Source organism: Opisthocomus hoazin, chromosome 4, assembly GCF_030867145.1.
Source record: "Opisthocomus hoazin isolate bOpiHoa1 chromosome 4, bOpiHoa1.hap1, whole genome shotgun sequence".
Classification (NCBI taxonomy): Eukaryota; Metazoa; Chordata; class Aves; order Opisthocomiformes; family Opisthocomidae; genus Opisthocomus; species Opisthocomus hoazin.
The window spans coordinates 61,406,165-61,432,155 of record NC_134417.1 but is presented as its reverse complement, the minus strand read 5'-3'; the positions used below and the strand labels follow the sequence as shown (position 1 = coordinate 61,432,155).

The window sequence follows — 25,991 nt, the reverse complement described above, 5'->3', positions numbered from 1 at the left end:
CATGTTGAGGTTTGCCAGGTTTATTTCAGACCTGAAGAACAGATGTGACAGTGGATCAAGTACGAGCACACTGCACTGATACACCTCCTGTAAGAACAGAGTACGATGAACACTGTCTGCCAGCCTTCCCAGCAGTTAGCCACCTCTCCACGGAGACACACAAATGCCTTACACTTAACAGCAGAGGTAAGTTTGGATTTGGCTACAGAAAGTGTAAGACCACTTTGCTGCTGTGATCTAGAATTCAGCCTTTTTCTCTTCCAGAATTAACTAAAACCAGCCCATTCCAGGACATCCTCAAATGCTGGCTTTGAACAGAAGGAATGGGCTTTGGGTCAAGCCTTTGATGTGCTACTACTATTCGGAATATCATTACACTGCTGTTTTCAGCCTCCAGTTATTTGTTTCTTTAATATATTAGACGCAATAAACTCTTCTTATCCTAATCCTCTATCAGCTTAATTCAAAATGGATTTTAACTGTTCTGAAAGGCAATTCTTACAACTAAGATAACAGCTTCAGAAAATCCTAAGAACTAGCTTCTGAACCTATAAAATAAGTATTTGCATCTTGTACTATTTTTAGGAGGCTGATCTCTGAAATACACTTTCCCTTTAAAGTCAGTGTCCTGGTGCTGTTTTAGTTATTTGTTGGATTTTTTTTTTCCCCTCACCTGCCTATAAACATTAGAGGGACAAACTTCACCAAGTGCATCTTTTGTCTGGCAACCATTATTCATGGGATGGTTCAAAAGACATGGGCATCAACTGAATTAACAAGCAGACATTCTATTGTTACACTCCAACGTTATTTTCACCCACTGCATGGTAGATCCGGTGGGAATTACAAAGAATGGCTTAAAAAGCGAGGCTGGATGTCCAGCCGCTCCGCCCAGAACAATGGCTTCACACTTGCCTGTAGCTGCTTTTGCTTGAAAAGAGTCTTCTACATAGTTTTCTATGAGCACTTTAACTTTCCAGGCTTAATCCAAGAACTTTATGCCATTTTGATTTTGGTCAGAAAGTTCATCAAAGAATACATTCAGCATCTGTCCTTCCAAGAGCAAAGATGAACAAATCGTTCTTTCTTCAGCAGTCATTTGTAACCACTAGTTGGATTTATTAAACTGCACATTTGCTATGTCGTTGTGCTTTTGGAGGAACTAATTTCTGACCTAGTTGTGGGTTGCTCTAGCCACTGTACTTCAATGCCCTATTTTCCTGTTCCAATTTCCCATTCTCAATCTACAATGCTCCACTTCACAGAAAATAAGTAAAAATGCCAGTTTTGTACATTTTTGCACAGAAGAACCTCTGATACAAAAACATATGCAAGTTCATTCTGTATACCAGAATCGCCTCTCCCTCGTGTCAGTCTCATAGTGATCATCAACATGAAGCACCACCACAACCCTTTGTGTGTCTGCCCATAAGACAGCAAGGATCCATGCAACAGCTACACCTACCTCTGCTACTCCTCATTGCCTGGTGCCAAAAAGGGCTTCGTTAAGGCTGGGGCTGCAACAGCACTGCTGCGGAACTGATTTTGTTCCAGGAAGTGGAAAGAAATTCATGACTGTGTGCAAACACCATGGCACAGCCAATTCATTACTAAACAATTCAGTAAATAACTGTGATATCTCCATTGGACATTTGCACTGAATTTAGCTCTTAAAAAATCTCAATTGTTACTGCAGATAACATTTTAAGTGTATGTTTTAATGACTCCATGTATTCCACCTGCTGCATTACTGATAACCAAGGTGACTAACTCACATGACTGAATAACTGACACGGTTCAGGTGACCAAGATGACTCAGATTTCCCTTTTCAGTGACATAACAAATGACTGGACATTGGAACCTCTACTTTCCAGGGAGAGACAGTGTCGGTCACAAACAGCATTTCACTTCACAGACTTTGTTGACCCTAACACAGATCCTACAGCCATCATGAGACTTCAGACACATCTACTGGTCCAAGCACAGGAACATGCTTTAACAGTCAAGGCAGGATAAGCCCTCTGTTTACTCCAGGTTAAGCCAGCTGAAACTCTGTCCCTTTGTGCATATTCAGTATGCACCTCAACACTAACATTTAAAAATGTCAACCGTATACAAGAAATACTTTGAAAACAATTTAGACAGACAGCAGACGCTTGGCTTGTTTTTTAGGGCTGATGCAGTAAGCTTTAAAAACAATCCTATGGGACCATTTTGCAAATATAAAAGGAAAATGAAAAATTCCCTAGATGCTGCATCATCACAGCGACAAGTATGAAATTACTGATTTTAGCAGTCATTTGTAGTTTTCCTATAGTGCCTTAAAGCAAAAAGATTGACACTAGACTTTAAAAAAACAATAACAAAACAAGTAGAAATACCAAGACAGACATAGCCAGAGAAGAAAATTGTGCAAGGTGCACTCCAAGTTTCTTAAAAATCCTAATGGAATTAGCAACCCTTTTTAACACACCTGACTGCCTTGCAACGGAGTTTATATAATTCAGACTCATTATGTTTATTTTTCCTACTATCACAAGTACTTTTCTTAAATGTGTAAGCAAAATAAGTCAAATTAAAGTCTAACTTTAATAATTACAGAGATTCAAGTGGCACTCCTACTCCTGGAAATACCTGACTTTTTTTAACCCTGTTCTTCTCCTCCCCATTTTTGATGCGCATGAGAGACTTTAGACAAACAACAAGGGAAGAAAAATGACTTTACAAGACAAAGAGTGGAATGAACTACTCAAAGTGCTGTAAATGGCTCATTGTAAACCTGGGAAAAATGAAGCGATAAAAATCAATTTCTGCAAACAATGTTTCAGTTACAATGTTTTAGACACTCTATAATAGCAGAGAGTAAGAAAAAGGTCACACTGTCTTAATTTTCAGCCAATAGTATACACTTTAAGAGAACTCTGTATATACTCGAGCCTTCACGTTTCAAATTTGTGCCTCAGAAGTGACACCGACCTTTGGATTTCAGGCACACAAGAAATAACATAAACCAGCAGCAATAATGCGGGACCGCAGCCTACAGAAACAGAAGAGATTTGCTCACAAGCTGAGTTTGCATTCAGAGTGTTTCGGCAGAAGGCCCCATGCAGAAAACCCCCTCAGAACGACCCCAGCTGATGCAAGCTTTACAGGGAAATGAACAGTGAACTACCAAGACGGCTCCATTTGAAGCTCTTCTGACTACTCAGAAGCGTGCAGGCATCGAGCCCCAGTAACTCCGGGTTTTCACTCCCCTCTCTCCTTGCAGCAGTGATTCCTTGCGTACTTTCGTGCTGTCTGCAAGTGCACGTCAGCAGCATTACAAGTGCCCAGCGTACTCTCCCCCCGTCGCAGTTTCCCATGAAAGAACGACCAACTCACGCTGTTCATAGCTCCTCCCGTTGCCAGCAGTGCCACTGAAAGACACCAAAGCAGGGCAGGAGAACAAAGACTGTGCCAGGAAGCAGAGAATCAGCATCAGAAAAAGCGAGGGAAGAAAAGGAAAAGGCATATTCTGCTCTTGGTTACGTCTGGCAGCTCTGGATTCATGCAACAGATGGGAGCGCAGAATTTATGCCCTACAGAGACAAAGGGTGAGGACACAAATATTTAGGATCCTTGCTTAGACCAGTTAATTGAATAATCTTACAGAAAAAATTAATCAAATAAACACTAGCCATGCTTTCCCTACAGAGAAGGGAACATTTTCCCTCCAACTGCAAAAGAGCCTTTTTATAACTAACAATTTGTAATTATCCATTTAAAATAATTAAGTCAATTTAGTTCTAGTCAGGATACAAGCTAAGTTCTGCAGCCTGATGGGGAACAGGAGCACAGACCTACTCCTGACCACTACCAGAAATCACAAAAAAAGTATTAATCTAAACTGTTATTCCAAGTTTGTACTATAACTTGTGAACAGAACTGGGGGGGGGGGGGGGGGGGGGGTGTGGAGAACCACAGCTAGCCCCAGCTACACTCATTCGTCATAGCTCTATTTACTTAATTGAAGCCTCTGATTACTTATGCCAGCTGAACCGTGCCCCAGAGTTTATAGTCGGGGGAGCACAAACCAAGTTGCATCAGTCATGGTTAGACGCTTAACTGAATCTGAAGAAGTAAACCTGTAACAGGTACTTCTCACCCACAAAGGACTGTGGGACCTGGGTCCCTTAATCAGAAACACCAGCATTAATTAAGTGGAGGTACACCTTTTAATAATTAATAGTGAAAGAGATCTTCTCAGAAGGGTGGCAGTGGATGATAATATTGAATAATTCAGCACAATAACAAAAGGAACAATGGTACAGTAACTTTATATGCGAGTATTTGCAACAAAATCCAACAAAAAACATTTGATATGCTGACAGCTTCTTGTGTTCAGCAGCGTATACCTTGAAGATACTCTTTTCTATCGAGAGGACATCAAACAATTTCTGAAACCAGTCTTTACAATAAATTAGCAGCAGCTGGTAAAATTGCACTGAAGCAAGTGACTTTATACTGGGCTTACGCTCTGATAGACTTGGGCCCAAAAGATCAGAAGCGTGGCCCAGTAAAGGCAGTCGCTCCAGTCAGTAAATCTGCATTCCCAGTAGGCCAAATTAGCCACCACATCAAATCAGTTTAATTAGCAGGGGGAAAAAAACCACAACAGATTTTTCACTCATCCTGCAACTTCACAAAGCTCCAGCAGCAGGGGTAGTCTGTGTCTGTCAAGTTCAGAACCAAACAAACAGAAAGCTTCAGCAGCTGTTGAGCATTCAAATTTAATTTGTGGTCGCAAATACTGGAGAATTTTAATTTGTTACCAGGCTAGCAGCTGAGAGGGAGATATAGACCAGTAAAAAAGTGACCGGTTTTTGTTATTGCATGAGAAAAAAATGTGTATTGTATTTAATTGCTGCAGTCTGGCAAAATATCAAAGAGCATGGGAAAAAAGATGTTTAAAAAAAAAAGAAAAAAGATCTGAGTGATAGACCAGGACAGACAAAGCCTGCTGCTGTCTCGCTGCTGGCGAGGATCATTAGCCTGCTGCAGTTTCCCTTGGCAGACGGAGGCCAGCCAAATTACAGAAAACAAAATGCTTTTGGAATTTCCTTCCTAAATTGTTTTGATGACAAGTTCCTATTAAGAATTGTTGTGAATCCATCAGAAAGTAGGCGCAGCGTCCTCTGCTTCCTAGGAACCAACCATGATGACCTCCTTCTCTGGCACCAAACCCTGCTCAAGTAAAGGTGCTGCACTGCGCACCCTCAGAGACATCCGGGGGAGGAATGCCTGTCTCCTTGTCTCTTCGTGAAGCCAAGCAAGAAGATCAGAACTGGACGCTAATCCTGCAACACATGTACATGCTGAAGTAGCTGGCAGTTATTAATTTGTTATTATAAAGCAGAGTCCAGACTGTGGCGACTGCAGAGGCAGGATTTTGGAGGGTACCAGTGAACTGGGACAACATTAAAGCCAATTAAAAACAGTAACAAAAACTTGGTACTGACAGTGGGAAGTTACTGATAGAGATGGAGGATTTTGTTCGACTACTGATGTGGGAAATTGACATTTCGTACGATTTCGCTATAGCTTTAGTTTTAGTTTGTTCTATAGCTCTGCAGCCATGTCGAGGCAAGGGTTAACCACTGCCAAATGGCCTGCTAACAAGGACTTCTAAGAGCTCAGGTGTAAATCACAAGGACTGCTGCCAGCCAGATGAAGGGAAACAGGGAGGGATAAGGACTGGTAACTGGGAATTTATGGCCTGTAGGGAGCATCCCTCTAGCCAAAACCGGTTCTGCAGTTTGGGACTCAGCCAACACAGACAACTCAGGAATTTTGAGCCTAAAGGTAAGAAGTACACAGTGAGGAAGACTACGAGCCTTCGCGAGGAGGGCTACAAGCCTTCATCCAGAAGACCCCCACGGACGACCACCAGACAACACTGCGCAGGCGCTTAGAGAGGGGCGGAATATGATAATGAATCCTTAGAAATAATAATCACGCCTATTCCCAAGACTAATTGTAATAATCCCGCCTACTTAGATAAACTCTGTAATAAACAGGCGCACGCTCTGTGACTCAGTGTGCAGGTCAGGAGGAGCGATCCCCCTTGCACCCCTGCTTTATAACCCTCTGTGAGCTGTGGAGCTTGTGTCCGTACCTCACTACCCCTAAGTGAAAACATTTAACCCTCAAACGGAGGAAATACAGAGATGTGAAAATGTAATGAGAGGCACGGTGGAAACATCGCTGTTCATAAAATTTTAAAATAAAAACTTCAAAATGAGAAATATGCAGATGAATAGCAGCTAAAACAGTGATAGTACTCCAAATACTTCAATGCCCTGAAAAAGTGGAACGCCTGAATGCTTCCCTTCGGCCGGGCGGGGGATCAGGCCACCGACCGGAGAGACACGCCGCGCCCCAGGGAGGAACCTCCCGTTCCCCCAGCAACAAAATGGCCGAGGAGCCGCCCAGCCTCCCCCAGCCCCCCTCAGGCAAGGCCCCAGCGAGTCTCCCGCTGCCCAGCCCCTCTGGCAGGCAGAGCAGGCAGCCAGGGGCCCGCCGCTGGAGGTCAGCTCCCTGAGGGCTGGCCGCGGTCCGCCGCCGCGGTGGAGGCGAGGCCCCGGCGGCTTTCGTAACAATACAGAGGGACAAAGGGTCCCTCGGTGACGGTTGCCCGGGAGACCAGGGAGAAGCCCACCGCCCCGCTGCCGGCAGCTAACGGGTGACAGCGCCGCTGCCCGCCCTCCTTATTTGCATATCTTACCTTTGCGCCCGGGAGCGGCCAATCAGCGGGCGCCGCTCACCTGCTGCGGCCGCGCCCGCTCGCTGGCGTTCGAAGAGGGGAGGGGCGGGGCGGCGGCCTCTTGTTGCGCGGTTCCCTGGCGACGGCGGCGGCGGTGGCGGCGCGATGGTGTGCGGGGGCTTCACCTGCTCCAAGAACTGCCTCTGCGCCCTCAACCTGCTCTATACGGTGCGGGGAGGGGCGCGGGCTGCCCGGCGGGGAGGTGGCGGGCTCGCTGCGGCCTCCTCCCAGCGGGCTGGTGCTGAGGGGCCGGGGGGGGCTTCTCCGAGCCGGCGCCGCGGTTCGGTCGCGGCCTCTGATAGCGGGGGGCGGGGGCGGGCGGGCGGCACCGGTCAGGCCGGGTTGTGTCAGCGCAGGGACGCGGCTCCCCGGGATCGAGATGCGGGGCGGGGCGGGCCGGGAGCGGGCGGCACGGCCAGCGCTGCCTGCCCGGGGCGGAGGGTTTGAGGGGGGGAGGCCTGATCTGCTGCGTGCGGGGGGAGGCTCGATGCCGGCGCCCTTTTTCCCTGTCTGGAGAGGCCGCTGCGCCAACTCAGGGGCGGGCGAGGGAGGGGGGAGTTTTGCTCCTCCTCAAGAGCGCCGAGGTGAGCGCGGTTCGGTGGGTGGCGGTGCCGTGTCGGTGTATGGGGCCCCGCGAGACCCGAGTGACGTTGTAGAGGGAGGGGGGTGCGCTGGAGAGGCCCCCAGCCCCCTGCCCGGCGGCCTGCCCCGCTCTCCCCCGCGGCAGCGTTGGGCTGGTGCGGGTGGCGGAGATACGCGTGGCGGTGACGGGGGATGGGGGGGGAAGCAGCCTGCTGCACTGGCAGAACTGAATGGCTGGGGAGCTGCAGGCAGGTGCCCGCTTTTGTTCAGGCGAGTTGGAGGACCTGTTTCCTACAGAGAACGATAAAATCTCGCGTTTTGGTATAGCTGTGGGGTTTTCTCTTCACTATCTATTCTGAAATGACACAGAATAGCAGGAAACAGGACTGCGTAATGGCTTCCTCTCACAACACTTCTGGAGAGGTTGCATGTCCTCTCCTGTTTCAAGTGAACAGCTGTGCTTGGGGATGACTTTCAGCAGACTGAAATTGGGTCAGTGCTGGGGGGCAGCTGTACGGGTGCTTTTCTGAAAGTACTGCCTGATCTCGACTGGGGGTGGGACAGGAGAACAAACAGGTCTAATGCTGTTGATCAGGTCAAGCAGTTCTCGTAGCTGGCACTTGCTGGACCTGATGGTAGTCACCAGGACGGAGCAGGAATGGATGTAGAAGTGCCTGTGCTGAAGCCAGAGCTGTTTGTTGTTACATTCTTCGGTGTAGGAGGTGACCCTCGTTCCCTCAGAAAAGAGCAGAGCAAAGAACCTTAATGTAGGAGAGGCTGTGCTATTGTGTGTGCTTCCTTGGAGGAACTTGCGGAGTGGAGCATGTCCCTGAAAAAAGTCTCTGGAGCGTGCTTAGGGAGCCCAGCCTACCCATTGTGAAAGTCACCCGGGATCCCTGTGATGCTGTGGGTTGCCCATGCTACCCCCAGCCAGAGCAGAGGGGAGCAGGTAGGCATTGCCTCATTTGGCATCTGTAGTTGGAGGTAAGTTTAGTGTATGGAGACTGTCATGATGAAGGCAAGTTAGAAGCATAGAATAGCCCAGGTTGGAAGGGACCTCAAAAGATCATCTTGGCCAACTTTTCATGGGATTGCCCCATCCCAGCAGATGGGTTATAGGTGAAGTGTCCCATCCTGATTTCTCTTTCCAGTAAACCAGAAGTTAATGCAAGTCTTCTTTTTCTTACTGTTGTTATTATTTCTTGAGTGACAGAAGAGTGAGAGCAATCTGGATCTTTCTAACATAGTACATGCACAAATCTCATTTTGATGTCATGTGGACCGCAGCTGTTTTTTTCTGAAAATATCATCGCTTATTCCTACAGCCATATATTAAATACCAGATGTAAGGGGTCCAGTAGGTCTTTTGGGCGTATTTGGCCTCAGCCAGGGTGGGTTGATCTTTGGGACCACTCTAGTTCTGTTTGTGATACCTGTACAATGCACCTATGACCCTAATCTTGCTCTGATGTCTCCTTGAGTAGAATTTACTTTGTGGGTGTCGCTTGGTTATTCTTTCATCTGACCTATGCAGAACATATGTTTTTGATGAAGGGAAGGAATGACTTCTTTGAATTATAGTAACTGGAATATCCGATTGTTTTGCTTGTGTTGCTTATTAATTATAGGCAAGTTAAGAGACTAATGCTTTTAAATTCTGAGTTGCAGAAATAACATTTCAGGTGTTTAGGTGGCCTAGCGGGGTTGATCTAGTAAAATGTGTGGGCTTCTCTGTTCCTTGGTTAGACAAAAACGTGACAAGACTTGGTTTGTAACAGCACAATGAAGGATAGGCTTATTTTTTCCCAGCTGGACAAAAAATACAGAAGACAACCAGAGCAAGAACTTCATCATCATCTATTTAAACAATGTTAATTCACAGTAATAATTGGTGGGAAGGGAGTAGTGGGGGTAAGAAGGGATATAAGGTCAAATGGGTAACGCTTCTTGAATGTTTTTCTAGCTACCATTGATATGTCTGTATCACATGCTTGGAATGAATTAACACTCAGAACTGTACATTGCGGGCTACAGTTGGTATTTTGCTTTTCTTTAAAACATTCCTAGAATAGTATATTGAAGCTTGATTTTTTTTTTTTTTTTTTTAATTTTTTTGATGCTGTCTTGTTATACTTTTTGTGGTGATACGTAAAGAAAAATGCGTGTCCTGGCAGTAATAAAACAGTTACTGGTTTAAGGCAAGAAACCAGAAACCCACTAACTTAATTGCTCACTTAATGTTCTTTTCAGATGGTACTTTGCAATGACTTTGGTTGTTCTATGACTATGTTAATGTCTTTAGGCCCTGATTCTATTTTTAATTTTATTTTATATGAGTAATTCTGGCATCTCTGCTGAGGCTTGCTGACTTCAGTGTGGTTCCTTATGGGTATTGGAAGAGTAGAGAAAAATAATTGAGGCTATTTGTTGACTCAGTGTGTGTATAATGACTTGTATCGCTGGAATAGTCTTACATGGAAGAACTGTCTGCGTATAAGGACCTGTAAATTACTAGTTTTGGGCATCTGACCAATTTTGTCTTTATTTATTCAGTCATATTTGCATTTGCCATCGAATGGCAAATCCATACAAACTGTTTAAATGCCTGTCCACAGAGTTCAGCCAAATTCAAGGATGTGTACGTAACTCAAGACTTCTAATCTTCCAGGTGTGGGAAGCTCTAGATGCTGGCTCCACCAATGTTTGCTTACTTTAACCAGACAAGGATTTCCTTAGGTAGACAGTGTTCCTTCCAAGGAAGTCTTGAGTAATTGTGTTGAAGTGTGATCAATTGATATCTTATTTCAGATCAGATTCTCGGAAAGGAAAGGGAAATTCCTGAGTCCTAGCTAATGGTGAAAGATTGAAATGGTAGCTGGACCACAATGTTAAATATTTAAATTAAAAAAAAAAAAAAAGTACTGATAGTCAGCTCATTTGGATTGTGTGTGCTGGCTTTGTCACCCAAGCAGCTACTTAGTTACTGCTGCAGCAGCAAACATGAACTGTGTGTTGTCAGTATGTAAACATCTCGCCTTTGTTTTGATAAGCAGGCTTTCAGTTTTTCTAGAGTGGCTGTTTGATTTAAAGTAGAAATCTGGTACCTTTACTATTAAAAGTGTGTGGGTTTTAGTAGCACAGAGTTCATTCCACAGGAGCATCCATATTTCCTCTTAACACTCGAAAGTACTTTTATTAAAATAATTTACTTTTTTCTAATACTTTGCTCTCTGAACTTGTTTTCTAGACTGTCCTGTTTTTTTGCATCACTTTTCAAAGCATTGTATTTGAAAGGGTTGGGTTGGGTTTGTTTTTTTGCTATTGCTGCCTGTTGTTCTCTGGGTGCAGTATTTATTGAAAGTGTAATTAGTGCATTTCTGCCCTCTGTATCAAAATTTCTTTTCCTGTATAATGGAAGTACACAAAGATGAGCTACAGAAATGCTCAAATTTGGACAGCGTGTGTTTGGCATGGTACGGTTCTTAATAGCGTTTGTCTTAGTTGCAGCATTCCCAATGCAGAGGGTGAGCTGTTGCATCTTCCACGCAGATCTGCCAGCTCCATCTCCCTTCTCTCTACATAGGGGAAGCCTGATGTTTGAGGCAGGGTGGACATCTGGATTTTCCAAGGGAATGTGACTGTTTTCTGTGTTTTCTGGTAATTCCTGACTGTTGAGGTGGCTATGCAGAGCGAGCTACTAGCAGGCAGGAATTAGAGAAACACAGTTCTTGCCTCATTTGCCAATGAGTGGCAAATGGTGCACAGTGGTAAACGAACCTGGAATCTCGGAGTTCAATTCTTATTTGGTTTGTTTAAGCTTGTTTTCAGTTGTAGGAAGCGACCAGTAAGTAGCCTGCTGTTGGCAGTGTCTGACAGTCTATGGTCAGCATTTAGGAGTATGGCGGCAAGAGTTTGCCCCAGCACTGGCCTGTGCTGGGCTGGTCTAGCTCATCATCCAAACTGAATGCTCAGTAGATGGGACAGATTGCCTTGGAGCTATTTCTGTCATTCTCGACGACATTTTGAAGGCAGCAGGACAATCTGTGCTGTCTAGTCTTGACGTGTAAATAAAACAGTGGTACAGAAGCTCCCAGATATGTGCCAGGGAAGGCTGAAGTTGGTCATGTCAGTTTAGTATTTTTTTTTTTTTTTCATTGTCTTTTTGGGAAGGTTTCTATGCTCGCACTTGAGAACACAGAAGAGTGACTACAGCAACAATATAGATAAGTATTTTAACACTTTTTGTCAGTGCTTGGGAATGCCCTCAGCTGTACTGTGTGTCAGTTTATAGCCATAGTGACAGTGGTTTGTGGTAGCAGGTCAGAACTGAGATGTGTGCTGGTTCTGTAGACCAGATATGAGTAGGTGTTTTTTCACTTGTCTTGTGCGTGGTGTGTAGTGGCATTTGGCGCTAGAAGGGCAGACTACACTTGGTGAAAGAAGCGGAGCATGACAGGGCACAGAAAGAGGAGGCTATATGGAACATGGTATGTTTTGATACCGCTGACATTTTCAGCCATCCTAGTGGTGCAGACAGACACTTGACAACCAGCACAATTATCAAGTAGCCCTGTGAATGCCCTGTAGTAGCCTTGTAGCTTAAATTATTAGTTGCGTTCTTTCTACTGTCGTTCTCATGTTGAGAGAGAGGTGTGTGTGGAAGATGGATCTGGGGGATCGCTGAGCTTCCTGAAAACATTTCACAACTTCTTAAAACACAATGACCAAACAAGCAAGCGAAAGTAAACATTTCAGAAGATAGTTGTTCCTGCTACACAGCAGAAAGCTTGCAGTTCCAAAGACCATGGAGTGTAAAACAGGTTAAATCTCACTGCCATTTTAACGTGAAAGAAGCTTGTTACATGGTCAAAACCAATTTGATGCTGTTTGCCAACAACATGAAGAACTCTGAACTAGGTTGTCAAACTGAGAGAACTGGCTTTCATGGTAAAAGACAGGAATGCTGCCTTTCACATAAATTGCTTGTTCCACATCGTGTCTCAAGGCTGTTCAGTAACCAGACTATTGATAACCCTCATTTAAATAAGTTGCCTAAAGGTAGTAAATTTCTGTTAGGAACCCTTTAGAGGTACGCAGAGCTTTCCTTACTGCTCAGTCTTTACTGTGCTCTCAGTAAAGCTGAAGAAGTACTTTGGCTAGCTTACAGCTGTGATGGAAATCAATTTAGCGTAGTCTTAGATTGCTAAAGATTCACCACTATATACAGCCTGTTGTTTTACCGTGGTATTCTTAGGAACCAGAAGAATTGTCTTCTAAATTCTCTATGGCTGTGCAGAAATGGTTGGCCAAGTTGAAGGGGAGGGTGGTGAAAATCACTGCCTTCAAAATCTATACCATTTGAGGTTTAAACTTTAAAGCCCCCTTAAAAGAAGTGAAATATGAACTTGTATGTGGAGAGAGAGGTTAGGGAGGATGTGTTTCATCATGTGTGTAATCTCTCTGGTTTTAGTTCCTGTTCCATATCCAGCCTGGCAGCTATTCTGTAAATATTTCCTTTGCTGATACTAGTGTAAATGCTATACGATCTCTTCACCTGGGAATGGTGAGGCTGTATTTCTTGAAATGTAAGTTCGGAAATGCAGTTTTTACTAAATACTTTTTGGGCTTAGGCTACAAGAAAACAGTGAGAAGGCTAACTTCTGCATATGACTTCCCTCCTAGCAAGCAGTCCAAGCTGGTTGAAATGCCGAAAAGTTGCTGGCTGGTCAGAGCAGCAGATTTGCTTGTGGCTTGCAGTTGAAGGAAGGAGGAACTGGTTTTGGCATTTAAAATGTTTCTCAGTAGTGTCTAGAGAAATCATTTGTCAGTATCTTGGTTTCTTTTTGCAATGTAGACTATAAGCTTATAGATAACTACAGAAGGGTAAGGGTGAAGAGAAACACTTCTTTCTGCTGAAGGAGTGAAGGAAATGAGCAGCTGTGTGCACAGGAGAACTTGGATTTAAATAACAGAGCGAATTAGGAGGGTGAGTGGGTGGTGGTGGTGTTTTTTTTTTTGTAGTAGTAGTTTATGCAGCAGTAAGGGGAAAGAAAACCCCGCAAGTACAGTAAAGGCTAGTGCTTTAATTATGTTAAGAAGTTAACTGGAGAACAGGACAATCAAACTTTTAATCACTTCTGTGATAAAGAAATTCTTCTTTGTCTAGAAATTTTTATTTTTGAAATATCTTTTAAGTTCAGATGTATGTGCATGTCTCTATGTATAAAAAATATAATGGAAGTTACTTTGAGTCTGATCCATTCCACTGATCTTGAACTTACAGCCCCTAAAATCTTTCCTGTAGAGATGCTGACATCGGAGTAACATTTTGTCTATTGGCAATATACTTAATTTTTTGTTTTTTGACTCCATAGAAGAAGCATGCAATCTCATAGTGAAAATTACTGGTCTTCATTTAGGATTTGTACCACCTATAGGTTTGTTATGGTAAAGCATTTACTTGGTTTCAAACTGATGAGTTTATATATTGGAGTATGCTAAGCCTGCATTTGTGCTTTTTAAATAACGTTGCTAGAACTTGTATTGATGGAGATGATGTTGTATAGTAAGTGAGGATTTTAAATTTAAAATACTAGCTGCCACCCCCCACACACATGCACACACTTCCCGTGGCTCTGTTGCTTTTCTGGTGTGTGAACAGTATGTGCTTGTAGCATCTTTCTGTGAGACAGATTGCTCCAGCTTGAGATTGTAATAAATTCTTTTGCTCCTAATGCCTGACTTTCTATGTAAACATGCCTCGAGTGAACGGGATCTTTTAAGTCACTTCTGAGAGCAAGACTTGTACTTGTGTTCTGAAGCTGTGTAAATACTTCTGAGGAATCGTACACTGCTCTTTTATTGAGAGACCTTCTTGCTGCGTCTAAGAAGGTGTTTCGTTGATACGGGGTTTAGAGGCTGGTGGTAGTGTCTATTTGATGAGCTAGACAGTGTGGAAGAGTCCTTGACAAATGCTACATCTGTCCCTTATCTGCCGGTTAAAACTTTGATTTTTGGTGTGAACAGTGGCAAAGTTTCCGTGGTGGAAGAGCTGGCTGTGTCATGTGGGAGTGTTGGTTGGAAGGGACTTCTAGGGCTAATCTGTCCAGCCTCCTGCTCGGAGCAGGATTACAGAATCACAGAATGGTAGGAGTTGGAAGGGACCTCTGTGGGTCATCTAGTCCAGCCCTCCTGCCGAAGCAGGGTCACCTACAGCAGACTGCACAGGACCTTGTCCAGGTGGGTCTTGAATATCTCCAGAGAAGGAGACTCCACAGCCCCTCTGGGCAGCCTGTTCCAGTGCTCCGTCACCCTCAGAGGGAAGAAGTTCTTCCTCATGTTCAGTCGGAACTTCCTGTGCTTCAGTTTGTGCCCATTGCCCCTTGTCCTGTCGCTGGGCACCACTGAAAAGAGTCTGGCCCCATCCTCCTGACATCCACCCTTAAGATATTTATAGGCATTTCAAAGGTCCCCTCTCAGTCTTCTCTTCTTCAGGCTAAAAAGCCCAGCTCCCTCAGTCTTTCCTCATAGGAGAGATGCTCCAGTCCCCTCATCGTCCTCGTAGCCCTCCGCTGGACTCTCTCCAGTAGCTCCTCATCTTTCTTGAAGTGGGGAGCCCAGAACTGGAGGCAGTACTCCAGTTGGGGCCTCACTAGGGCAGTGTAGAGGGGAAGGAGAACCTCCCCCAACCTGCTTGCCACACTCCTCCTAATGCACTCCAGGATCCCATTGGCCTTCTTGGCAGCCAGGGCGCACTGCTGGCTCGTGGTCAACTGGTCATCCACCAGGACACCCAGGTCCCTCTCCGCAGAGCTGCTCTCCAGCAGGTCTGCCCCAAGCCTGTACTGGTGCATGGGGTTGTTCCTCCCCAAATGCAGGATTACAAATAATGCTTGTTTGCCAGCTGTGGCTTTGTCTACTGAGTCTTGAAAACCTCTGCGAAGAAAGATGATCACCTCTCTGAGTAAGGCACCAAACCACCTTGCAGATGTTTATTCTAATGTCCGGTCTGAACCTCCCAAGCCATTACTTGTGGTTGTTGCCTCTTGTTTTGTGGTTGGTCAGTAATGAGAACAGTTTGCCTCCATTGTTTTTGCAATGTGCCTTCAGCTTCAGTTGCTGTTAGATTATCCCTAGGCTGCCTCTTTGTCAGACTGAAGAAACCCAGCTCCATCACTTGCTTCTCAGACAGTACCCTCAAGGCTACAAGCCATTTTGGTGACTGTTTCAAGGTTCTCAAATTTCCTTTTTGACCTGGGGGGCTTGAAATAGGACACAGTATTTGAGTTGCAGTCTCACCAGCGTTGAGTTTCCTTTGATTGCACGCCTCTTAGCTTTCCCTGTTTGCAATGAGAGCAGACTCTTGGCTCATATTCAGCTTGGCAGCCAGTCCATAGATCCCCAGGTCTATCTCAGTAAGACACTTGTTCAACCAGTCTGTTGCCAAGCTCTGCTGAAGCACCCTGGGAGCAGAATTTTGCGCTTCATGAGGCTCCTGTCGGCTTATTCCTCATGTTTATCAAGGTCCATGTGAGTTGAATCTCTGTTTAGAGAGTCAATGACTCTTCCTTGTTTAGTATCATCCACAAATTTTCTGAGGATCCATTCTGTCTTACCACCTGGGTTGTTGATGAAGATATTGTATAGTATTGGCTCCAGTATCAGCACTGGTGGTACTCCTTACCTGCTGCCTGCTGGATGCTGAGCCATGGATTACTACCCCGTAAGCTCAGCAGTCCAGCCTGTTGTCATTCAGTCTAACAGGCCAGTTCTCCAACCCGCGTCTTTTTGGTTTACTAATGAGACTACTGTGGGAAACTGGATCAGTCCTAATCACTAAAAACTGTGTTGTGACTTCATATATTGCTGACATTTATCAAGCAAATATTTGAAGTGTTAGTAACCAAGGCTAGCTTTATGTAACCAAACTCATTAAGGTGAAATGGAGTTTCACATGTACTTCAGTCTTCCGAGGATAGTGCTGTGAAATGTGGTTTCAGTAAAATAAAATGTGACATTCAGAAGCCCCATAGAGAGTCCTTCTTCCTTTATTTAAGAGAAATGGGTGACTTTTTTTTATAAGCAAATAAAACTTGTATGTTACAATGTACATATTGCTCATTTAAAAGTAGTTAGGGTCACTAAGTAATTTTGTTTCAAGTACATTTTACTACAAAGTCTTAGCACTTCACTTTTAGAAATATTGTATCTAAATCCTTCTGTTTCAAAACACTGGAATAAGCTCCATTGAGTAGTCATTTCTAGCAGTGGAACAGTGCCCAACACTATGAACTTTGCGTTATTTTACAGACTTGTAAAACATCTTCCCAAACTAGCATAAGTGATTTTTCCTGTTTGTAGTAGTGTGCATTTACTGTAGTTTTGCATGTTATGGCACTATGTGAGTTTTATTGCTCAACATTCAGATAGTCCAATCCAAACCTGAAAATGAAGGAATAACCATAATTTCATCTTTCAGTCAACATGCAGGGGAGACAGGAACTTAGTATTTAGTTAGTTAGAACTTAGTGTTTCTGGAGTGGTTCATAAACCTGCAGTCTCCATTTCATTTTTTAAACACAAAGTCAGTTTTCTATGATTTTAAGTGGTCAAAATTGGTGTAGCCAATAGCTATTTTGATCCAAATCATGTATCTGCCTGACTGGATACAGCATTTTCACACAGCTTGCCACCTGGAGCCCGGTAGCATGGATCTGTGATCATGTTGAATTTCCAGATGTTTTAAGGAATTATACAATGGCCAATTTTGTCATGTGAAAGAAGAGAAAATTCAGGCTTGGTATTATGGAGGTAAAGCTTGAAGAGGAGACTGATGGTTCTAGAACTAGAATGTGATCAAAAGAGAAACTAAACTGTTTTATGTTAGTTTATTTTTTGAAGCCAGTAGCCTGATTCCTGAACATCTGAGGTTCGGCAGTGTTTTTGAAAGCCATTTGAAAGAGGCTTCTTTTCCACTTGAAAACCATAGGAGTTCTAGATTTAGTATGTTTCTGTTTCTACCAGAAAAGCTTTTTGGGCCAGGGGATCATGGTAGTAACTTTCAGTGTTACACACACTAATTTCATGTATGTATCATCAGAATAATGGAAGCTGAGATGACTAAAAGCAGCAAGAAGTAACTGGTGCCCTGCAGCTCATGCACTACATTTATCCAGTAGGTGTTTTAGGAACAGATTTTCTTTAGGTGTCGTCTTTTTTATTTTGAAACTTTAAGAATAAAACTAAATTTATCTAATTGTTTTAGACATGTTATGAAATAAGCGAGGAGCTGAACAAACAACGTTTTGGTTCCTTAAGGCAGGTTGGTGAAGATAAAGATTTGCAGTCACAGCTTGGGCAGGAGAAAGAAGTATTGGTTAAAATCATTAGGAGCAAAGTTTCTTCTGGTTTTCTTTGTGAAATGAAATGAAATTTGACATTGCTTTTGAGATTTTTTATGAGATAACACTTTTAAGAGCCGTGTAGTGGCAGTGTGAGTTCAGTGCGTAGAAGCTGATGCAGAGCATGGGACATCAGCCAGCACTATTGGATTGGAGATTGAGTTACGGGGTTTCTTTTGTTCACTTCTGGCACTTACGTGGAAGAGTAAATCTTCCCAGTGGTATGAGAAAATGAAATAAAGTGAAAGAGCGTAGATCAGAACAGGTAGGTCTTGCACTTAATTGTTTGATTCGCAAGGCTAATTTTAAACGTAATAACATCAGGAAGTTTATAGCCTTGTGCAGCATGCATTCAGAAAAATCTATCTGTGGCAGAGCCAAGGCTTTTTGTTTTGCTTTATTTTTTCTTCCGCTCTGTCTGTAATTTAGATTCATGAAATCTTGGCCTTGTGTTTTGGTTTTGACTGAACATGGTGACTAAGGCTTTTTGTTTAAGAGAAACCAAGACAAACATGAATTAATTGTAAAACTCTGCTGCTATTGAACACTTCCTTTAAATTTTGTGTCATTCTTTTGTCTGCTCACATGGCGAGAGAGGCGTAGGTATGACAAATACCCTCCTTTTCTTCTTGCAGACTGTCTTTATTTTATCACATGGATTACTGGCTTTGGGTAAAAATGTTTGAGATGTGTTCTGTGTGAACACACAAAAAAAACATCCACTGTGTTTTGATCTTCATGAGCATCACTACTAGGTTTATTAGCTTGCTCAATGTTATCTTAGATTTCCATGTTTCAGAAGCAGCATTACATAGGTCAGTCTGCTGAAAGATACTTAGTTGAAAAAATATATAGACACATTTGTATTAAAACCAACAATAATGCCCTGTTCTAGGGTAAGTACACTGAAATGATGGATAAGTTGGAAATGTCCTCTTTATATATAATTTTTTTTCACCCGTTTGGATAAGCAGTAAAACATAATGAGATACGTGGTTTGAATGGAAACTGGTGAGCAAGTGGAAGTGTTTGCTATTGTATTTGTTGTTGAAGAAAGCCAGGTAGTTGGATTAGACTGTGTTTACTGGATGGTTTTTGTTTGTTTGTTTGTTTTAATAATGATACAACTTTCGGGTCTTTTTTAGTGAGGTCAGGGTTTTGGAAGGGTGGAACTTGCATGTTGGTCTTATTTAACAGAGAACGTAATGGGCAATATGTTGCATGTAGCTCTAACTCCTTTGAACAGGAGAGGTATCTTGTGTATTGGACATCTGGGTTGGCTTTGTCTGCAGCTTCCCTCCTGCTGTACCTCATTACAGATTTCTCTGCAACTTTTCATGCTGGAATTTTATTTTGTTTCCTGTTTCCATGCCAAGAACACAAAAGGCTGGAGCTTCCTGCCCATATAAACAATAAATCCCAGTAAACTAACTGGGACAGATTCTGTCTGCCTTCCCTGAATACCATGGCTAAAAGGAAGGAAACAGCGTAAGAGTGTTTTGGGTATTGAAATAGGATTGACTTCATAGCAGACCTGTTTTCTTGAAGAAATATATAGTGGAGACAAGAGCACTTTTATTGTTTTTACTGCGTGAAGTCCTTGAGATACAGATCTAAAGTGTTTTTGTCTGACCTTGTTAACTGTTGTGTTATGTCATCAACTACGTAGAAGCTTCTCTAATAAATTAATGCAGCTGTGTTCCTGATTGCAGTAAGTTTTGGCAAAGTGCACTTTTTCACATGTTCAGAGCTGTGGAGCTGTATATTCTATTTTCTTTAAATACACTGCCTGTTTCAGAAACATCTGCAGTTTTCGTTCTTCTTCTGTTCTCTGAATTAAAGCTGATGATTTTAGCTTATTTGTCAATTCTGTTGTAATCCACACTTCAGTGTCTCTAGTGGGTCACAGATAAAGCAACATGGTTTGACTTGTAAGTAGGTTAAGTTGTAAAAGCTCCACAGTAACAGTGTTGAAGAATATGTGTGCCTTAAAACATCTGGAACTAAAGTTACGTCTACGATGAAGTGGAGGATTGGTTTGTTTAGGGTTGTGCTTCTCTTTACGCTGGAAAGAAAAATTGTACCTTTATAATAACAACTTTAATGTGAAGAATGTAGTGGTGAATAGTTTGAGCCTCTTAATATGTAGACTAACTTTTTGTTTTCTCTTCCCTCCAGCTGGTGAGCCTGCTGCTGATTGGAATTGCGGCATGGGGAATTGGCTTTGGCCTCATCTCTAGTTTCAGAGTTGTTGGAGTGGTAATTGCAGTAGGAATCTTCCTGTTCCTTATTGCATTAGTTGGATTGATTGGTGCAGTGAAACATCATCAAGTATTGCTGTTCTTTGTATCCTTCTAATGCATTGCATGGATCACAGCTTGGTTCAAGCCATGTAAACAACTCTGTCAGCTGAAACTGTTGTGGAAGATGCTTCAGAAACAGAAATTCACGATCTTATTTTGGTCAAGTGCAGTCTAAATTAAGCTTCCTTCCCATTAACTTTATTCCAGCTTCCTTTTTTTCTCCCTTGTTTGTGCTCGGATGACAGAAGCATTCACATCTCCTCTTTTTAAAAATTAAAATATTTACATTTTTTGAGAGCTTTTTATGGTGGGTCACTGCGTCACAGTTGCCTCTTACTGTGTGTTCAACCCTACCCCAAGCTACAGTATGTGAACTACTAATGTTTGACAGTAGAGAAAGGTGATACTTCCAGATAACAAGCTGGTTGTAGCTGGCAGGGGAATGCATTGTGGGTAATACAGGCTGGCATGAAGCACTTTCTTTTCATACCTAGTCTTTAATTGCGAACCCAGACTAGAAATTTTCTCAGGCCTTCTCAGTGTGCTTTGCTGTCCCTTTATGCTTACTGACGCTGTGTAAGTGGTCTTTGGTGCTGGCTTGCATAACAAAATTGATCTGTTTGGATGAGAAAAGAGATTCATCAGATAAAATTCTTATTTTTCTGGTTGCAGTCTGTGAATAAGTAGTGACCCCCACTTTATAAACAGTTTAATTGCATGAGATAAGTATCTGCCTCTGAACACAGCAGCCAAATTGTGAAGACAGTGACTGACTTTCAAAACGTGATCTTTAGTATCAAAGTTTGTTCTTTTTGTTTTGTACTGTTTTCAGATGTATTAGTCTTAAAAAAAAAAAAGTGAGAGTTGCTTTTGGAACACAACCTCACACTCTTTTGGTCTAGGCTAAAGTTATCTTTGGTAGTTAATTACAAGACTGTGTCATTGAAGAAAAAAAGTCTCTGAATGTGCAATACCCAGAAAAGTGTTTTCTTTACTACTTTATTTAAGCGAAGTACCTTGAAACGACAAGAAGAGTCCCAAAAGCTGGAGAAATTGACTGTAGATTTTTCTCTCTCAAAGCTCCTGTTACTAACCTCTCTGCTCATGTGGTCTTGCTGGGCAAGAAACACCTAACCCAGAAATACCAGCTATGTATAATAGTAGCTATAAAGAGATAATATATGGTGATTTAGTTCTGGAAGCATGATTTGGGTCATCTTTTCCACATCCAGTCAGAATTTACTTCTGTATTTCTTTTTGTTTTAAAGGACCTATTGTTATCCAATGAAATAAGGAATGCCATTAGGCATATGTATTATGAAAGCAAAACTAATTTTAAAGTGTATCCTTAACTATTATTTCCAGTATATGATTATTCTTCTGCTAGTCTTTATTGTCCAGTTCTCTGTCTCCTGTGCCTGTTTGGCACTAAATAAGAAACAGCAGGTAAGAAAAGTTTCCTGATTTCTCAGTTAATCTATAGCACAATACTATAAATACATATGTACATACACATATATTTATATATAGTTTTCCACAAAATGGGGAGACCAGATTTTAAGAAAACCAGCATTACCCTTTTAAATAAGGACTGGACCTTAGGCAGTGCTTGTCTCTGGTAGCTAGAAGGAAATACTCCTAAATAGTCCTAAAATGCCTTTCAGCTGTCATAGTGTTTTTTTGTTGTTGTTGTTGTTTTAAATTGCTTTCGTTTTAAGCTTCCTGTCTAGGCTTGTGGTCACAAGTGTAGCAGCATGATATCTTGATTATACCGTGTGTTCAGCAAATCCAGATAAGCTGATGAAATCTACAGTAATCATAATGTAAAGATGATAAAGCCACTGAATTGTTCTTGCGTAACTGCAAAGGTTGTAACTACATTAGGAGCAGAGGTGACCCTTAAGTATGAAAGTGAAGCCAGCTTCCATGGGCTATGGAGACTAATTCTTACTGCATAAGAAGCAGGCAAGGGACAGTGACTAAATTATCAGCTTTTACATGTAAGTGCACTTTTTGTTTAAAGTCTGAGCAGTCTCAGTTAGATTACTTGCGTGTCCCATTAGCAGTGCTCTTGTCAGGCTTAGGAAAAAGAAGGGAAGAAAAAGAATTATAAGCATCAATATGCTGCTGCAAGGTGCTGCTATTTTATTAACCATAGAGGCAGTTCGAACATTCAGGCCATTCGTTAATGTATTATACTGTTAGACTTCAGGTTCTGAAGGTTTTAGTTAGGCAGTTATCAACTTGGCCTAGTATATTGCTTTCCAATGAAATGCAAAACAGTTCAATTAATATAGTATGTATTTGCTTCTGCCTTCTAGAGTCAACTTCTAGAGGTGGGATGGAATAACACTAACAGCGCGAGAACAGATATTGAGAGAAATCTGAATTGTTGTGGATTCAGAGTTTTTCGTCCAAATGAAACCTGCTTCTCTGTAAGTTCTTCAAGCATGAAAAAACAACTTCATTATGTTTCAAATATGTACTGCTGTTTTCATAGTTGCAGAAAGCAGAGTTTTGTAAGAAATATGTAAGGTCATTGTTACAATGATACTAAGGTCTTTGGTTAACTTGTTGGAAACATAATCACACAGCGCCCTGCAAAAGTTGTACTCCATTATCATTTACATACTTGGTTTTTCAGAGTGTTTTAAAACTGCTGAAATTTTGTCCATAGCTGGCAGACCTTAGCTTAACTAAATGGTTTCAATCAGTGAAGTGTCATTGGAAAATGCAGTGCAATTCTCTGTTTATATCTGCTACAGGATTGTTTTAGAAGTCGCCAGTGTCAACCATGTGCACCAATAATAGAAGAATATTCTGGAAAGGTGCTGACATTTGTTGGAGGCATAGGACTGTTCTTCAGTTTCACAGAGGTAAGTGAGTAGGAGGTTAGAAAATTGAGTGCTTTTTCCTCGCTTTTAAGGCTTTGTTTTGTGAAACAATTAATTTCAGAGGGTTTATTACAGGAACTCTCAGTACTATCTCAGGAGTCAAATAATCACTAAGGTCAAATTTTTCCAGGCTATCAGATTGCTTAAGTCTGGCAAAAGCAGGCCTTGTGTTTATTCAGCACTGGGAGTTCTTGCAAATTTGTTATTTAGACTACAATCCGCAACTAGATACCACATTAAAATGTGGTGCTATGAAGTTTAGGTTTTGAAGGAAGTTAGCTATTCAACTTTACCATGCTCTGAAAGTAATAAAAAGGGTGCCGTTGCTTTACCTTGTGCCTCTGCTCTTCCCACCTTCCCCCACCTGTGCGCACACAGTCTTTGGGGTTTTTTGGTTTGGCGACTTTTTTTTTTTTTTTCTTTTGTGCCTCCTGTAGTGCAAACATACAGTTTCATGATGAGTGAACTGTATTTTAAACAGCAGGTTAAAAAGGTCTTTGACTCTTTGCTTTAGTATCCAGATGATACATATACTTGCTGTATTGATCGGTGAATAAAAATCCTCACAGCAGGTCCTTCATAACCCCACAGCAGAGTGTGTGACAATACTTCTGCTGCTTAGTGCACTTTTCAGAAGGTTTGTGGATATTACAGCAACTTAAACAAAATCTGCCTGATATCTGCCTTCAATTTCTCTACTGAAAATGTGAAGCTGCTGGGAGGGGGAAAGGTGGTTGGGGGGAACGACAAGATTTGAAAATGTACTAGAAAAATAGCCTTATAGTTAAGTGGTAATTGTAAAATGAAACAATTTGGAGGATTTGTTTATCATTACACTAAGAACCGGTTTATGAATATGTATCATATGGGGAGGGGGAACAATAATGCTAGACATGACTATGGGAAATACTTTGCATTGCCCTGCAGATAACGTTTTGGCTTTTTTGTTTAGTTCTCTCTGTTCTGAGGCATAAATTCTTTCTGAGAAGGTGCATTCTGTTTTTCTAATTAACAAAGCTGGTGTGTGGTTGTGCAGTTTTAGCAATAGTCAAATACTCTGAGCTTGTGTACTGGAAATTCATCGTCAGGAGTTTGTTTCAAACAGATTTTGTAAGACTGATTGAAGATTGGGTGGAGACCCTCAGCTTAATAATATCTTTGGTTTTTGTTTTCAGATTCTGGGAGTATGGCTGACTCATAGATACAGGAACCAAAAGGATCCCCGTGCAAACCCTAGTGCATTTCTTTAATGAGTAATAAAAGACTGAATCTTCTGCACTCTCTACTTCAAAACAGTGATTCTCTGTAGTTTGGTATTTCTCCATAATAGGGATTTTACATGTAGCCAAAAGAAAACTTTATTTCCATAAAAAAATTGTAGTTTTCATATTTAATTTCCCAGTATTTTTCTTCTAAGAATCTGCGTCTTGAAGTAGTCTGATGCGTTCAGTAGCTGGGCAGAGTCAAACTGCTTCTCTGAGCTGGTTGAATAACTCTGTTAAGACTTCGCTAAGTGATGTGGTGACCGCTGTACCACGAGTTTTATAGCGCTAACTGGGTCCTCTGGTGTCCAAAACAACCCAAAAGTATTTTCTGCTGTATTCATTGATTACAAAAATTCACATGATTTCTCATTAAAATGGTAAAAATATATGGTGTATGGTTGTACTGTATAATCTGACTAGGCTTTAGGATGAGCTCTAGTAATTTTTTTTTTGTCTTGATAATGGTCTCCCACTTTCCTGTTAAGTTAAAAATAGAAGCTAAAGATGTTACTTTCTGTAGTGCACACAAGTGTATGTTAATGACTACTGTAGTCTTCATCCCTGCCCTTACCCTGTTTTGGCTTTTTGGTAGCTTTAGAATTTTCTTGAGAACACAGTTCTTTACTTTTTAGTAGGTATCTTCACTATGAGAACATTGAATGAAGAAAACTAAGAGAATGTAATCTGCAGCTGATTAACTTAAAACTTTTTTTTTCTGTGACAAGTGAACGAAGTTTAGTATTTGCACAACATCAGAATCAATAGTGGTCTGTCATCTTTAATGTAAGAAACTTGATGTCTGGAAAGTTGTTGTACAACTATTTTTTCAGATGGTGTAAAATTATTGTAATAATTCAGCAGTGTATGTTCCTTTGTCATCCAGGTAATGGTCTTGATTTCATGAGAGATTCAATGATGTGTAAAAAAAAAAAAAAAAGAAAGAAAGAAAAAAAAAAAGTGGTTTCCAGTAGTTTGTTTGTTTGTTTTTTTAAAGAAAACAATTAAAGTTACAACAGTACATTATCCATGCATGAAGTGTTGTCTGAGCTGCTGGAAGGCATGGTCCCTCTTCCAAACTAACACAAGTGATGCATCAGCTGGACCATCAGCCATCTGTAAACACCCGAGGCGCACAATGTTCCGTTTGTTTCTAATTGCGCGGAGTGGCAGACCAGTGCTGCACCCTTTCTTCGTCCAGTTGCTGCTTCTAGTGTGGTAGGCAGCTGCTGCAGCCTGAAAGACAGCGCTGCATGAAGAAAAGGGGAAGAGTGTTAAGGCCATCTGCCAAGGACACAGCAGCTGAGCAAGGCGGAAAGGACGGCAGCGAGGGCAGACAGGAGCGAGCTCTCATACAGTCTGCCCTTACTGGGGAGATGCCTCCTGCAAAGGAGGCAAAAAGAAGTTGCAATGCGTGCCAGTCAGAACGCTTTCAGGCTTTCCTGTGCCCGGTGGTCCTGAAGACGGAATTGTCTCGAGGTTTTTGAAACGGGAGGAGTTGAACCTGAACGCGGAGGGGTGTCAAGAGCTTGCTGAAGACAGCTTCTCGTCAGGTGTGGCTGACCCTGCAGCCCCTGCTGTCAGCGCCATCTCCTGGTGTTCGCGCTGCGAATTCCTGCCTGGCAGGGTGAGAGGTGTTGGGGTCGGGGTGAAGCTCGTGCTTGTACGGTCAGCGTAAGAGCCCACTCGTGTACTGAAGGACCTGAAGTGCCTTCAGACTGTTCCTGAAGTATAAGGTAAATGTACA

The 25,991-nt window shown here is 42.3% G+C and overlaps 1 protein-coding gene across 2 annotated transcripts; it reads left to right on the top strand.

The window, feature by feature from the left end:
• Nucleotides 1–6,886: 6,886 nt before the first annotated feature.
• On the top strand, nucleotides 6,887–25,225 carry TSPAN13 (tetraspanin 13). 2 transcript variants are annotated; one of them, XM_075419221.1, is made up of 6 exons: nucleotides 6,887–6,971; nucleotides 19,964–20,131; nucleotides 21,454–21,534; nucleotides 22,410–22,523; nucleotides 22,854–22,964; nucleotides 24,158–25,225. In XM_075419221.1, the coding sequence occupies exons 1-6, from the start codon at nucleotides 6,909–6,911 to the stop codon at nucleotides 24,230–24,232; spliced, it is 612 nt and encodes a 203-aa protein (XP_075275336.1). In that variant the 5' UTR covers nucleotides 6,887–6,908; the 3' UTR covers nucleotides 24,233–25,225. The 2 variants fall into 2 exon arrangements, with proteins under 2 accessions (XP_075275336.1, XP_075275337.1); XM_075419222.1 differs by lacking the exon at nucleotides 6,887–6,971 and adding an exon at nucleotides 7,316–7,387 and having other exon boundaries at nucleotides 24,158–25,223.
• Nucleotides 25,226–25,991: the final 766 nt, after the last annotated feature.